The sequence below is a fragment of the Eutrigla gurnardus genome, assembly GCF_963514095.1.
Source record: "Eutrigla gurnardus genome assembly, chromosome: 16".
NCBI classification, from domain to species: domain Eukaryota; kingdom Metazoa; phylum Chordata; class Actinopteri; order Perciformes; family Triglidae; genus Eutrigla; species Eutrigla gurnardus.
Window position 1 is genome coordinate 9,516,099 of NC_139927.1, and position 14,765 is coordinate 9,530,863.

Sequence of the window (14,765 nt, forward strand, 5' to 3'; positions counted from 1 at the left end):
TCAGGTGATATTTACCTTTCACATAGTGATCAGAACCATTTCCAATACAAAAATATGGACTATAGCATCTTTGCTGGTTTATGCTGCTGAGGTATAACCATAAATCAGTTACATTTAGCCAGCCGTGCCACTAAAACAAAACTGCATTGAGCCAAAGAGGCTACACACTGTCAGGACATAAGTCTGCCAATGCAAATGAGGCAGACAAAAACAATTAAAAGTTACGCAACATGAAGGCAATCGAGTGGTGAGAAAGTGATAAGGTAAAGTCGAGCACAGCACTTTAATCCATTTCATCCTCCTTTACGACCTGTCCGCTCAGGTGCAAATGGTGTTAATCAATCATGCAGGCACAATGATTAAGATGGGTTTCGGGAGCGCATTTCTACTCACTCACTTTACAAAAGGGTAACTGTGCCCCGTTTAAGCATATTGAGACAGCTGAGTAAACCCAGTTAAATCCATTTAAATAGAATGCCTGCCATGTTTGTCTTCATATGTTTACACTCCGGAACAACCGGAGGAGTGTTTGAAAAGACTTAACCGTCAATTTAGACAAAAAGCCAACTGTTGCTGAAAGATAAGACTTGTTAAAAAAAAGCCCACAAGCACTTGGTCCTCTTGAGGATTCTTTAATTTAATAGAGGAGATTGATGAGTTTAATCAGCTGGATGCTGACGGAGGCCTTTTATTGGATAATTGAATGTGCGATTAATAAATGCTATTATGGCCAATTTTAGCAGGAAAAATCACAGACGGATCAATAGAGGAGGGAGCAAGAAGTCCCCCCACGCCCAACACACACACACACACACACACACACACACACACACACACACACACACACACACACACGCACACACACACACACACACACACACACACACACACACACACACACACACACACATACACACACACACACACACACACACACACACACACACACACACACACGCAACAGTTGTGTTAGAACCTCAGTATCCTGAAAACAGACAGGTGAAAGAGCCCCATATTTCTACCTCTATTAAATTCCTTTCTTCCACATAAACCTCTTTCCATCCTCTTTATTCCTCTTCCTGTCCATCACTTTCTATGACTGTTCGGGCCACTGCTCTCTCATATTTTCCTTCCCTCCGACTCCTTAATAACAGCAATATCCGTTGCTCTCTGTTGGGCTAAGTGGCTTAGCCTTCCTCTTTTATCTCCCCAAGTCTCCCAGAAAAACAGAGGAGGGGAAAAAAAAGACAGGTTTTCCACTTAGCCCTTCTAAGCCCTCCATGCTGCATAGATACCAATTTCCATATAGCTATACACATTTCCCCATCGCACTGACGGAGTAGCTGTGTGAATGAAGTGTGTGGCCATGCATGCTTGAGCACAGCGGAAGTGCATGTATGTGTGTGTGTGTGTGTGTGTGTGCGTGTGTGTGTGTAAGCAAGTAACAGAGCATGACGTGTTCAAAGCCCCAGCTCTTTGTGCTGCTCAGCCCTCTTATCGCTCTCAGGGTCGTCAAGACCCCCAAGCCAATCTAATAAGAATACAAGAGGGGAGAGTGAGGGAAAATACACCGTGACATAGTCAAATAAAAAGTGAGCCTTCAACTCCCCTGTTCCATTATTTCCTATGTTAATGTTCTGGAAGCTGAAGACCAGGAGATGAGGACAGAGCGAGGGAAGGACTGTGAAATGCAAAGACGAGGGAGACCAACAGCAGGACAGACACCACAGAGGAGGAAACGAGGCACGAGCGCCGGGAGAGGGTAATGAGAAAAAAGAAGGTGGAAGTGGAGATGCAGGAAGATTGTATTCTCCTGCGGTTATTGTGCGCTCACTCTCCATCCCTTATCTAATGGACCTCGTCTGATCTGCTGGGTTGAGGCCGGTTTTTCTGTAAAGGTTCTGAGAACAGGACACAGAGAGCACCTCGACGTAATCTCACACCTCAGACTCCGTCGTCTCAGAACGCAGACAGAACTGAAACTCGGATGTCGAGCCCTTGATTCCACGTCTTAAGAATCTCTAAAGTCTGTCTCCCCATTTATCCCAATCATGAACACATTCTCCTCAAATTCAAACAGCTCTTACTTTCACAGGCTAAATATTTAATGAGGGCCAGAACATTGCCAAATGGTAGTTATTTAGTCCCTTGATAAAGTATATTGACATGGTCTGATTTCCCCCTGGCAGCAAGATCTCGCAGAAAACTATTCTTTTACATAATCAGTTCTGCTTTTGAGTGATGATTCTTCATTAAATCATTAAAGACCATACTTAGCAGGCATTACAGCGGCCAAGAAATTGATTGTCTGCCGATGCAAAGAGCCCTTCTCTGTCTCTACAATAGATCGATGATCTGCCATTCTCAATATTTTATCTCTGAAATCAGTCGCCCCAAGGATTCACCAAACTTATTAAGAGTGTTATTATATATGCTTTTGTTTATCTTCCTGTGTCAACATATTTTTTTTGAATTCCATTTTCTTTTTCCATGTATTAGTGTCGAAGTGTGTTGGATTCACCTGCGTATAATTGAGGGCATCGCATTTGGAACTTTCTCAGAAACGTGCGTCTCCGTGTGCATGATTGCTTGATTAGTTCTGCCTAGTATGGTATCGACCAAAATACAGTAAGAAAATGTAATGGAATATATAATTACATAAAAAAATGTGCTTCAAATTGTTTGACAAACCTTACACATCCTTAAAGCAGATGCAGAGGGATGCATACGGGATGCAAACAGACAAAAAAGTCATTTCATTAGGTGTCGTCAGCAACGCATAAACAAGCGTGATGGCGGTGTGTGTCAGTTGATCCGTCTCAGTGCGTCTGTGATCCGCCGCCGACGCACAACAGCGTGTGTGTTTACTCTCGGGGGATATTGGGGATCAAAATAACGCCGTAGTGAACGGAGTGCGGGGAGAAAAGCATTACGATGTCAAAAGCAACGTCAACGGCATCGGCGGCCGGCGGACTGGGAGTAAACAGTCACCACAGGGTGAGTCATCTCTCTAAAAGCAATTACACGCCAATGCACTACCACAATAACCAGTGGTTACAATAAATAATACATTTCGGGGAACATGGATGACAAATAGCAGTGGTGACAAATGTGTGAATGGTTTTACAATTATCGATTGCTTGTTAGAAAGAATAATGTTGTTGTATATACGGTAACAATATTTCTAGGAATTAAACTGAAGGAACAATGATTGTGTAGCAGTGATTTTGTTATTGGTCTTTAACTCTGTGCTGCTAATGCTATAATAGCACTGCTGATTATTAACCATGGACATGTAAAACATCATGCTGTGATACGTAAACATACTGTAGCTACCACGTTGACCAGCCTGATCTAAATAAATAACAGTAGGAATGTATGTGACGTACACCAGCACTATAAAATACAGTACAGCTGCCTGGGTTATCATTATAGGAACATTAGATCGATTTCTTTTCTCTTGTAAAGACAATTAAGTGAGTCTCAGACAGGCTAATCCATTGATTCTCAATTATGCAGACAATAACGACTATTATGATTTATTTCAATGCTGTTCTCAGGTTAAACATGTTGTCCCATCAGGACAACACAGGTGTAAATAATAAAATAAACAATAGATCAATACTACTGTTTCAGGCTCCTGGTCATGTAATCACCATGATGCTTAATTAGATTCTTATTAATCCAGCGGCCTTTTCACCTAAATGCCCTGCAAACCCACTCAGCTGTTTCTGTTTATTCCGGCTAATTAGAATCAGTTAAAGATCGGGTAGGAATTATGTGAGTTCACCAAACTCCATGAACCAATAGGAATGCTAAACATGTCCACGCAAGCAGGAGGAGAACATCGACGGGGAGATGCAAGGCAGTACTCCTTATTAACACATCAAAGTAGGGTCTTTCATGTTTTCTACTGTAGGTAGCATGCTTTATACTTAATGCATATAGCCTAGGGTACAAAATGTTAAAACATATACAGCTGAAATACTTTCTCTCAAAGCTCAACTTATAGGGAACAAGTTGTGATGTATCTTGCACAGCATGGCAGGAACGTTGCCTGTGGCGACAGAACTTACTGTGCAGTGGTTTTGCTGTTGCAGCAGCGTGGGGACATCTCCACCGATTGGCATCTGCTTGGCCAGCTCCTCATCCTTCATGCAGATCCACCTCCACAGCTCCTCCAGGAGGCCCAGCAGACGAGACCAGCGCTCAGCACTCGCCTCCAGATGGGCTCTGCCAACACACACCATTCCCCTCAATGATTATTATTCTCTATGCAGTTTCAACTCTCACGACTGAACCCCTACACAGTCTAAAAACCAGCCTATATATCTGTACATCTTTAATAGAAAAACAGGGCTATAGGCTGATGTATTTACACAGAAGTCAAGGACACTTATTTGATGTATAAAAAAGGTTCATAGCTTCTAAAAACATAAAAATAAAATAAACGAAAAAGGCTCTGGAAAAGATCTGATCACTGACCCCTCAAGGGGTTGTTGCAACTCTTGTAGATGTTATTCATAAAAGGGAACACAGTTGGGCGTGAATTGTGTGGGTGGTAGCATGCATGCAATGTGTGTTGATAAGCACTTTCTCCTCCAGGCATAATGTATTTGAATACTGTGTACGGAGTCCTCCTGTTAGCCATAATTACACATACACTGCAATTAAGCCATAATGGGCGATATGCAATCAACACACATGGTAACCCACCTCCCACACACACTGATCTCTCACTGTCTATTTTCCTTTCCAGCCTATTATGTCTGCGCTGCTTGACCTTGACCCTGGAACTCTTTCCAGGGCAGGATCGTTCCCTGCACCTTTTGTAATTTCCCCCCCTTCCCTCTTCAGCCTCTCTAACCTTTACCCGTGCCCCTGAAGCTTTCTTGTGCTCCTCCGCTGCTTCTCCTCATCTTCCCTCCTCCTCTTTGTCTGTGACCATCTCCATCTGGCCCTGTCAACTTCACTTCCACCTTCGCTTTCTTCACCCTCTGCATCGCCAGTCTTATTTATTTATGCCAAGGTTGCGGCTGACGTGGCATTGTCTCCGTCCTCAGAAGTTTACGTGCCACTGTGGCGGCTCTCGAGTCCTTTCGGAGCTGTATTTTATTCCTATACATCATGGCAGGCATGGCAAACAGACGCTAATGTATCTGTACACAGGGGACACAACAACCTATTCAAATATTCCATGTGGTTTTCCTTGAATCCAAGACTGAGAGAGGAGTGAATGGCCCAATCAACAGCATGGGAGATGTGAAACACAGAGTATATGAGTAGAGGGACCTTGAACTATGTGATTTGCACTCTTTTGCAAAGTGAAAATCGGTTTGTTTTAGAAATATTTCTACTACTTCTTAGAGATTGAGTGCTTGGTGTTTCAGATGGGGTTTCAGATGTGTTCGGGACCTTGAGCACTTTCTTTTTGTTATGGTGTTTTCGTATTTCATATTTGAGAACTATATTGGAGTAACTCTGCCATGTATGATTCACTGGTTGATTCAAACCAGACTGGCTACTGCCAAGAACTGTTTTTTCTGAGCTGCATGACCACAAACACTGGAGCTAACGAACATGTCTATGAGTGTTGGATGACGTCATACTGACCGGATGTTGGCCGATTTGGCCTTCAGGTCGCTCCAGCGTTGGTTCATGTCATCCAGTCTGTGTTGGAGGAACACAGCTTCGTCGGAGCTGCCCAGAGCCTTGACCATCTTGGACTGGTTCCCCTCCACACTCTTGTAGATGTCATTGTGGGCATCGATCTCAGCCTGGATGTCCTACAAATACACAGATATACAGAAGGATTGTCAAGGGACCATTTCTTTAGGGAAACCGAAGTGTTTGAGCGAAATTCAGAGTCAAGGGCAGTCAGTGAAGCAAGTTCATAACAATATCACCCAAAACTGAACGTCAAAGTCTTCTTGGCTGTCACAGCTGATTAATCATGAACCGGATTTTGTCACAAGAACTGGTCTTGGGGGAGTTCACAGCTTACCGCACACAACATTTCCAAAGGGCAGAGAAGTTAATATTTTTATGAAATGTCCTCAAGGTTCTTTTGACTCTTTGACTAAAAAGATTTAAGCTTCCACCCGGTCTGACTTCGACGGCCCACCCCAACCAGAAGCAAGTCCCTGGGCAATGTCTGCCTCCATACTAATGCCGCATGAGGTTGCACCAGGGCTGTACTAAAGCAAGCTTTGCTAATTGTTTGCTGGGATACTGTATACAATACTAATGTATTGCAGTACTATTCCAAAATACTGCGATTATGTGTGGCTGCAAGATGCCCCTCCATTCCACTGTGACAAAGTACGATGTTTCCATATACTGTATATGAGTGAACTTAACAAGGCAGCTCTATTACACAACCAAATCTGAAAGACTAAGTGAGTGTTTGTATGTGAGGGTGGAACCACAAGGGGGATGACGCAAGCACAGGATCCTGTCAAATGACTTATTTTTAGATGTGTAAAACTGCTCCATTTTCTCCTCTCGCTCTCTCTAGTGGGACTTCCTTCAGTTCAACCCATTTGAACTACAGATTAAAAAAAAGAAGAAGAATCCAATACGGTATGGATGAGTGCAACGCTGCCTGTCTGATGGATTTGCAAATGGGACGAAATGAGTGCAGATCAGATACGGCTAATTACACCTATAGCATACATAGAATAGTAATAAAAAAATATTTTGGCCAACGTGTGTGAAATAAACCATCTCCATTGCGGTTGTTGCTTGTGTATCCTTCTCATTGTTGCATTAGAGATTGGAAATGACTTTATGCATTCAACCTTTTCATTTTTTAATGACTATTATACTGCCTTATCAAGGGAAAGGAATCATGTTGCTGCACTGTATTCTTGTAGTCTCTGCAACACTAAAAACAATTAACAAATAGGTTATTAAGATGTTATTAGAGTGTTCTCAGCTTTGTAAATTCAGCAAAAGTATTCCAAGATGTATTGATACAGTTGATCCAATGTGCCTGGATTAGTGACCACCAACCAAATCACACACATGCCACAAATAGCTACATACTAATGTAGATTACATACAGGAGAAATACAATACAAACACACACACCTGCAAGGGATTCAAGGCTACTGCATGAAGGATGAGACATGGTCTCTGGCCCCATGGGAACTATGCCGTATGTCACATGTGCAATGAAACTGAAGCTGGCCATGTTCTATGATCGTGGGTCAGTTATCGATCCTTTCGGCGAGTGCAGATCAGATTTTAGTGTGCATGGGCTGCACGCCAGCGATATGCAACGTGACGCCGTGACTTTGATGCGACTCCTCTATCGCAGCCTCCTTGGAAGGGATTGAAGATATGATAACACGCAACAAGATGTATCGTAAATGATAACACCTCAGCGACTCTGTGTTCTTGAATAAATGGCCAAAATACAGTCCAGCTACGGTAAAACCAAACTACACCCACAACAAAAATCAATTACCACAGTCGTCCGTGGCACAGCGCTGCAATATACTGAATGCCAATAGCCATTCCACAAAGGCTGAAGCAAATCCCTCCACTGTGATCTGCAAGGATAATCACCCGGCTGGCTTTTTGACACAAATCAAATGCCTCTTAAAGGTCATAGAAGAGAGCGGAGAGAGAGTGAGAGACGGAAGGACAGACAAAGAGTGAAAGACAGTGTCATTCTGTCACTAAGCCAGCTGGCCGTGTTTCAAGTCATTACCCAAGTGTTTCCCTTTTTTTTCCCCTTTAGCACTTCTACTTCCACAGGCACATACATTCACACTGTGACTGTGTGGGCATACAGAGTCACACTTATTCCTTTACAAAGCTCTCTTTAAATTGAATTTCACCCACTGAAAGACTACTTTGAGCCCGTGGTTTATGTATGTCAGTGTGTCCTGCGCTGCTTTAGTGTGGCGACTGATCACTTTCTGTCTCTTGCTGCGTGAAACGCACAAAAACGACCAATATTTCACAGACAGTGAAAACATGATATACACACATACAATTACAAAAGCACACACGTGCATACATCTCACAAACAGCAGTTAGTGATTCGATTGAGGCATCACTTTGGGGGGAGGAGAGAGAAGGGGGGGCATAATGGGTACTTAATCCCATGCACACTGTAATGAGGGATACAGATGTGTTGGCCAGCACTGGTAAGATGTGCAGACACTCCAGTGAGGTCATTATAACTAGCGGGAGCTTTATGAAGGATGAAAGCATTAAAAACACTTAAACTGTGACTGAAGTAAAACACATTGTCCCTTTGATGGTAACTTTGCCCCGAAATAAGTATTTCTCATTGACAAACAACAATGAGCTTTACTGGGCAACGCCATGTTTGTCTTTAGCCTTTAATAACACAATTACTGCAAAGGTTTGCTTTGACAAATTAGACCTAATTGAAGACTCTGGGTCTCATTCAATACTAATTCTCTCTCTGCACGGTGGCACTTTCTAATAACTAGCAAAGCAGGCAAGAACAGATTATTCCATTTTAATGAGTGCAATAATGACTGTTCAGACCTCATAAAGCTGACAACATTAGGTCCACGACTGCAAACACAAGGGGGAGATTAAGTATGAATGTTGACTGTGTTTGTATTAGTGGAGTTTAACTGACATTCAAATGCCACTGTGAGACCAAGACCAAGCTGTCATCAAAAAAATGCATCCCAAAAGCAGTAGATATATACCTGTTCAAGCTTTCTGAGCAGCTCCTGCAAGCTGAAGTTCAAGCCAATCATATTGGAGCGCCTGTATGGAGTCCTCCTGCTCCCTCCAGTGTCTACATCCCTTCCATCATACAGGGTCGGCGAGGAGTCGGCACAGGTAGGTAAGTCCTCCAGTGGTTATGGTTAAAACCGATATCTTCTAGATGAAGGCTCGGATCGATACTAAATCCAAAGTATGTACAAACTTGAATCCAACCACAGAGGAACCCGGCTCGTGTAAAAAAGTCAAACGCAAGAGGGTCAAATTTGGGTCGCAGTCCCCAAACAGCCAATTTACACACTTCACGCACCCCTCGGCAGCACCTGTGCAAGCGTAGCGGTGTGTGTGCTCGCCCAATCCCACCACATGTTCGTAGCATCCTCTTGGGAAAGGCGGCGTTGCTGAGGGGGGACGACAGCTAACCTGCAGTCATGCTTCAGAGCCGGGACTAGGATTAACAGGACGGCTGGTGCTACTGGAGGTTTGACGAAGTAGAAGCTCGAGGGTGACAGTTGAGTTTCTCTGGCCAGGAATGGGGCACTAAAAACTGGGAAAGGAATCCAACAAATCTTGTGTTGGAGTCTGCGAAGTATAGATAACGGTTTTGGTCTTGAGGGACAGCCCGCCTGATGCAAAAAAAACCCTCAGAATGGCCAAGGACAGGTCTGGCTTTCTCCTCTAACTTTGCTATGCTTCCCTTCCTCCACTTCCCCTCTAGGTATGAAGGACGCTGTTTACAAGATGTCCGGCAATCCAACCCAAGGCAGGGCTGGGGCATTTGCTCTCAATTACTCTGATAAAAAGGGTTACTCTATTCCTGCCAGTCACACAACTCTACACACTTCAAGAGGTGAGACGGCAGCATAAAGAGGCACATGGTTTGCCCTCTCGTTCCCCTGAGTAAAAGGTAACCGGCTCAAAGAGACAGTCACCCCAGTGTCTGCCTCACTACAAGCCCCAGTCTGGTCTCACTCTATCGCACCTTCCTAATCACTGCCATGACTGGGCCACTTAGTCAAAGAATGCCTTCTCTTTTTCTGGAGCCACGTGTTCGCACGAGCTGCCTCAAGACTCTGCGTCTCGATCCTCGGTGGGGAGCTGCGTGTTTTGCCGGCCTCTCCAAGTCCAAGCTGTCGATTATCTCCTCTTCGCCTCTTGAGAAGGAGGGGAGGTTGATCCATTTTTCATCCTGTTCGTTCTCCCCCCACTGGGACAAGGAAACTTCTTAAAAAGTTACATTTCTTCTTTGGTTTTTAGTTCCCTGGGGGCGCGCACACAAACACCCAGGCTGGTGTCCACATCCCTCCCTCCTCTCTTCCTCTGTTGCTGGCGTTCTCTCTGGCCACTAGCCCGACCCTTTCACACAGCTGTTTATTATTTTGATCAGTATCCTCCCTTTCCCCTCCTCTCTCTACCTCTCGTTCTCTCTCTTCCCCCTGAACTAACTCGACACACCACACACCCACTTCCTGGGGCCTGTGTGGGCAGAGATGATGATAGAGAGGGGAAAGTTTTGGAGAAAAGTAAGAACTTCATATGGCTTTTAATAGTATGCATGGACATTAGTATTCCATAGTAAGAATGGCTAAAGGTTGGAGTGATGAAAGTGAGCGCAGTGCAAGTGAAAGATGACAGAAACAGAGGAATAAAAAGAGCAAAAAAATGTGTCTGGCTGGTTGAAAAAAGTGAGGGCAGAGGGCCAAGTGAACAGAGCTGCACTGGTGGAACTTCTTCCTGTGTAGCTCAGGGGTGATGAAAAAAAATGTCTCTTTTGTTAAAAGAATAAAAGGACAGGGTAGATATAATCATCATAAAAGGGAATATTATTCATTCATTTTAATCAATGTACAAAACCTTTCCTTGACAGCTCTTATTTAAATTTCAACTCTGAGAACTACTGAAGCCTGTTACAGTTCAGATCCCCTTAATTTAAATACCATTACCCTTGAGAGGACTGTATTATGCGAGCACCGTGACTCCTACTACAGAACTAAGGCTAAATGTTTTAAATGAGTCTATAAATAAGATGTTTGGAGCGGCTCTGGTAGCGGCTGCGGTCTATAGGGCTATGTTAAACAGATGCACGTATACATGAAAATGCATTCCATGTATTAAAGCTGCGTGTGGGACTGTTTGTGTGGCTGGATGTGAGTGTGTGTTGGCATTTTGAGCAGCAGGGTAGACATGTGGTGCTCATCAAAGACATGCAGACAGATGGCTGTCGAGTGAAGGAGAAAAAAAAAAAGAAAAGATACAATACAACGTTGCATATTCATAAGAGAACAACTTTGAAGTGTGCTTAGCCAATTAAAAATATTTACATACTCGAGGCCCTTAAACAGCATTTGTGATGTATGCCGACAAATACATACTACCGGTATTTGAGGGCTTTCCAGCGACGGATGTTAAATTAACTGGTGGGAATTGGCACATTTGACAAGCATTACTAATTCAACAATGACTGGAAGCGAAGATTAAACAGGAAAAACAAAAAAAAAAGAGATGAAACAACCTTTTTGTGAAAAATGTTTGGCAATTTTGGCTTACCAGGGGTTTTTAACTTCTTAAGATTCTCATTCACAAAACCAGGCACTTATTAAGAATACAAACATGAACATATGGAGCTTGAGGCCGTAGACATGAGGGTTAATGTTGGGCTACATTACTTAACTAAGCGGATTAGGACCATTACAGGGGTAAGAATGTAACGGTTCCAATCCCTCAGGCAAAAAGAGGAGAGGAGATCAAAATTGACTGATTGAGAAGAGAGAGGCAGTGACGATGAAAGATGAGGAGTAACACGTAAACCAAGAGGAAGAGAGGAGAAAAAAATGGAAAAAGTCATCAACACAGAGAAGAAAACATAACAAAAGAAAGAGCGTGAGGGAGAGTCAGAGGAAAAAGAAATAAAATTGAAAGATGTCTGAGAGAAAGAGAGAAGAAAATAAAAATGAAAGAAAAAGGAGACTGCCTATAGTTAATTCCCAGTGTATTGAAGCTGAGAAAAGAAATAAAAGGTTGACGCATTTGAAGAGAATTGAATTGAAGGGACAAACGTCAGAGCCTTACATTATATACAGGTCAACTCTTCTTTCAGTTCACGTCTTTCTGTAACTTTTCTGTCTGCAGAGACGTGTTGCATCAGTGATTATCTCAGACTTTTCCTGGCCTTCAAATCCAACAAAGAGGTGCTTTTTTACACAAACACGTCTTTCTTCTTCTGCTACAATTAATGACTTATTGCTGCTTTAAGTAGAGACATATTTTTTACAAATACTTTTACACACACTTTTATTCATCCACCAGCAGAGGTCAAAACAGAAGGAAAGAACCAAGAGACGAGCAGGAATACTATATCTAAAGTGTATTTGATCAATCCACAAATGCAGCTAACTTCGTCTTGTTATAAACCACTTTGGCTTTACAATAATACATAGAGAGAAGACGTGAACGAGTCAACGGAAAGATGAAGACGTACAACAGTTCCGCTGTCTCAGATGATGTCAAGAGGTAGCAGAGATCATCTAAATAAAGTTGTGCAACCATATCACAGGATCACAAACACAGCAAATCAACACCGCGGTGAAGAAACATGGCCGTGTAACTACAGATACACAATTACACCCAGTGCCAAATTTCACAAGCAGACCTATCCACAACTAGGCTCAGAGGCTATTCCCCAGTCGGATCACTTGGATTCATCCAATCCTATTTACTCCAGACTTTCTCCCTCTACAGTGTCAGACAAAAATCAATGCAGCTGCAGCATTCCACTAGAATTCTCAGGAATAAACCCACATCAAATTAAGTCACTTCCTGTGCCCGAGGTTATCGCTGACACTCCTCTTCCTGTTAGGAGGGCCGGACCCTCCTGGGGAGATTAGGGCCCTCACTCTGTTTGTATACACAGTACGTGTATGTGCGTGTGTCACTGGCGGACGGAGTAGTTCTTCTTCGCTGCTCATTTGGAAGTACAAAAAAAAGCATGTCAAACTGTGGAACAAATCATAGCGGGTGTGCAAAGATGAAAGAGCTCTTGGTTTGTGTTAAGGGGGCAATCATGCGCTGCATTCAAATGTATACGCACCTCTGTTTAATCACTTGCTGCAGTTATGCTGTTGTAGTCACTCTTTTGAGCTGCAAGGTCATTAAGTGGAGCTTCATTTATCACTCTGTGATTACCGAGTGGAGAGTAGCTTCAACCGTCAAAATCTGAACAGGCTTTGCTATTGTCATCACAAGGTTAGCACAGCTCCCAGTTTGAATGGCGGGCAGGAGGAAGACTGGAGTGAAATAGTGTGGTCGATAAAACCGCATTGACAAAATGTTTGTGTCATCTGCATGACGTTTTATATTTTATATATATTATATGCAATAAAGCATTTCTCTGAGTTTGCACATTTTAAAAGCCACTCACTCGACAGCCAAAATCCGTTGACGTGACAGAACTTTCATTAGAGAAGAAAGCGGGGGTCAAAGGTCACACAAATCACTAAAAACTTATTCCAGGGATCCAATAATTGACCACGAGTCACATCCTTGTAACCATAAGTAAGAAAAAGAACATCCTGAGATTCATATGTAAGCTCCTGAACAGGGAAATTGAAATTGATTAGGAGTGCAGCGTACTCTAGCCTGATAATCAGCTATTGATTCTGTTGGGCCTTTGGTGTTCTTGTGTGTCTACAAGACACTTGGGAGATGACCTTAAGATTGAGGTAAAATGCTAAGGCTCTTAAAGAAGAGAAGAGAAGACCACAGTGGCTTTGGGCTTGTTTGTATAACAGAATCCGTTGTCAGCATTGGCTGACTTTATTTGTACATTTTAAATATTTTCTTTGCTGAATATTAAATTATGTATCATAACCTGCTTAGAGCTAGTGTTAGGAAGTTAAACAGATCATAATTCCCTTTGCTGTGAAAACATCTCCGGTAAACATCTGTATTTATTCAAGTTCAAAAATGAAATGAATTTACAAGATTACATTTCAACACATAATTTTGGAGCCTGAACACGCCATAAAGTAAGTCCATGCAACGTCTGTGGATGTTAGCTGTTAATTCGGTTATAAGCAGGACTCGGGAGAGACCCTGTCAGCACATGAGCTGTTCATTGTAATCATTCTGAGCAGCATGCATGGAAATGAACTGCAACACAACAGACAATTTGTCTTTTCCAAATCTTGTTCGTCTATTAGCTCTGTGATTTAACCATGCAGGACTGTGCTGCCATCCGGCTGCTAATAGCTATTGTTCTCATCTTGCTGATTTCAACGGATTTGTCGTTCACAATAATCTCCTAATCGCATATTTTGTACTTAATATCGGCTCCTAATAAAGAATCTCTAAAGTGAGCATCCTAAACCTAACCACAGTCAGTGTTTCTGGTGTCGATATTAAATGGTAAATGGCCTCATTTATATAGCGCTTTTATCCAAAGCGCTTTACAGTAATGACTGACATTCACCCATTCACTCACACATTCACACACTGACCACCAGGCACTCAGCTAGGAGGAGCCGGGGATCGAAGCGGCAATCTTGCGGTTGCCAGCCAACCCGCTCTACCTCCTGAGCTAACCCCCCCCCCCTATGAGCCAGACAGGCCAAACTACCAGTAACACTAGAACACATACATCCAAATTCCATAAATACCTTGTGTAATTTAGGTCCCACCCAAAAAGCAATTTAAACTATTATATATAGAGGTGATTGCCATTTGTAAATAAAATGAATTCCTATTACTGCAATAATGCCAGCCCCCAGCATCGAAAGGATTTTACAGTTTAACACTGAAACCGAGTTCTCCAAAATCACAGGAAAAAGTATATTCTTGGATAGCAGACTCTTTTACACAGACACAAGTCCTGTCACTACATTTTTGGAAATTAACTTGCTGAATTGACTGAATTTTAAAACCAGGGGCCTGCTGGGAGGGCCTCTAGGTTCTTATCACCCTCCTCTGCACTAGTGTTCAAAGACTTTCCCTTCATCACGGCCTTCTTCCAGCAGCGCATCTCTTCCACTTCCTCACTACTTGAAGTGCTC

General features: G+C 42.9%; 1 protein-coding gene across 1 annotated transcript in view; it reads right to left on the minus strand.

Moving 5' to 3' along the window:
* Nucleotides 1–14,765, minus strand: part of utrn (utrophin) — a gene marked incomplete at its 3' end in the record, with an annotated part of 122,991 nt that overhangs the window by 36,581 nt on the left and 71,645 nt on the right. Inside the window, exons 55-56 of the mRNA XM_084030000.1 lie at nt 5,614–5,786; nt 4,077–4,233 (exon numbers count right to left, since the gene is read on the minus strand). Of these exons, the coding sequence (XP_083886126.1) occupies nt 4,077–4,233; nt 5,614–5,786 (330 nt within the window). The remainder of the gene's footprint in view (nt 1–4,076; nt 4,234–5,613; nt 5,787–14,765) is intronic.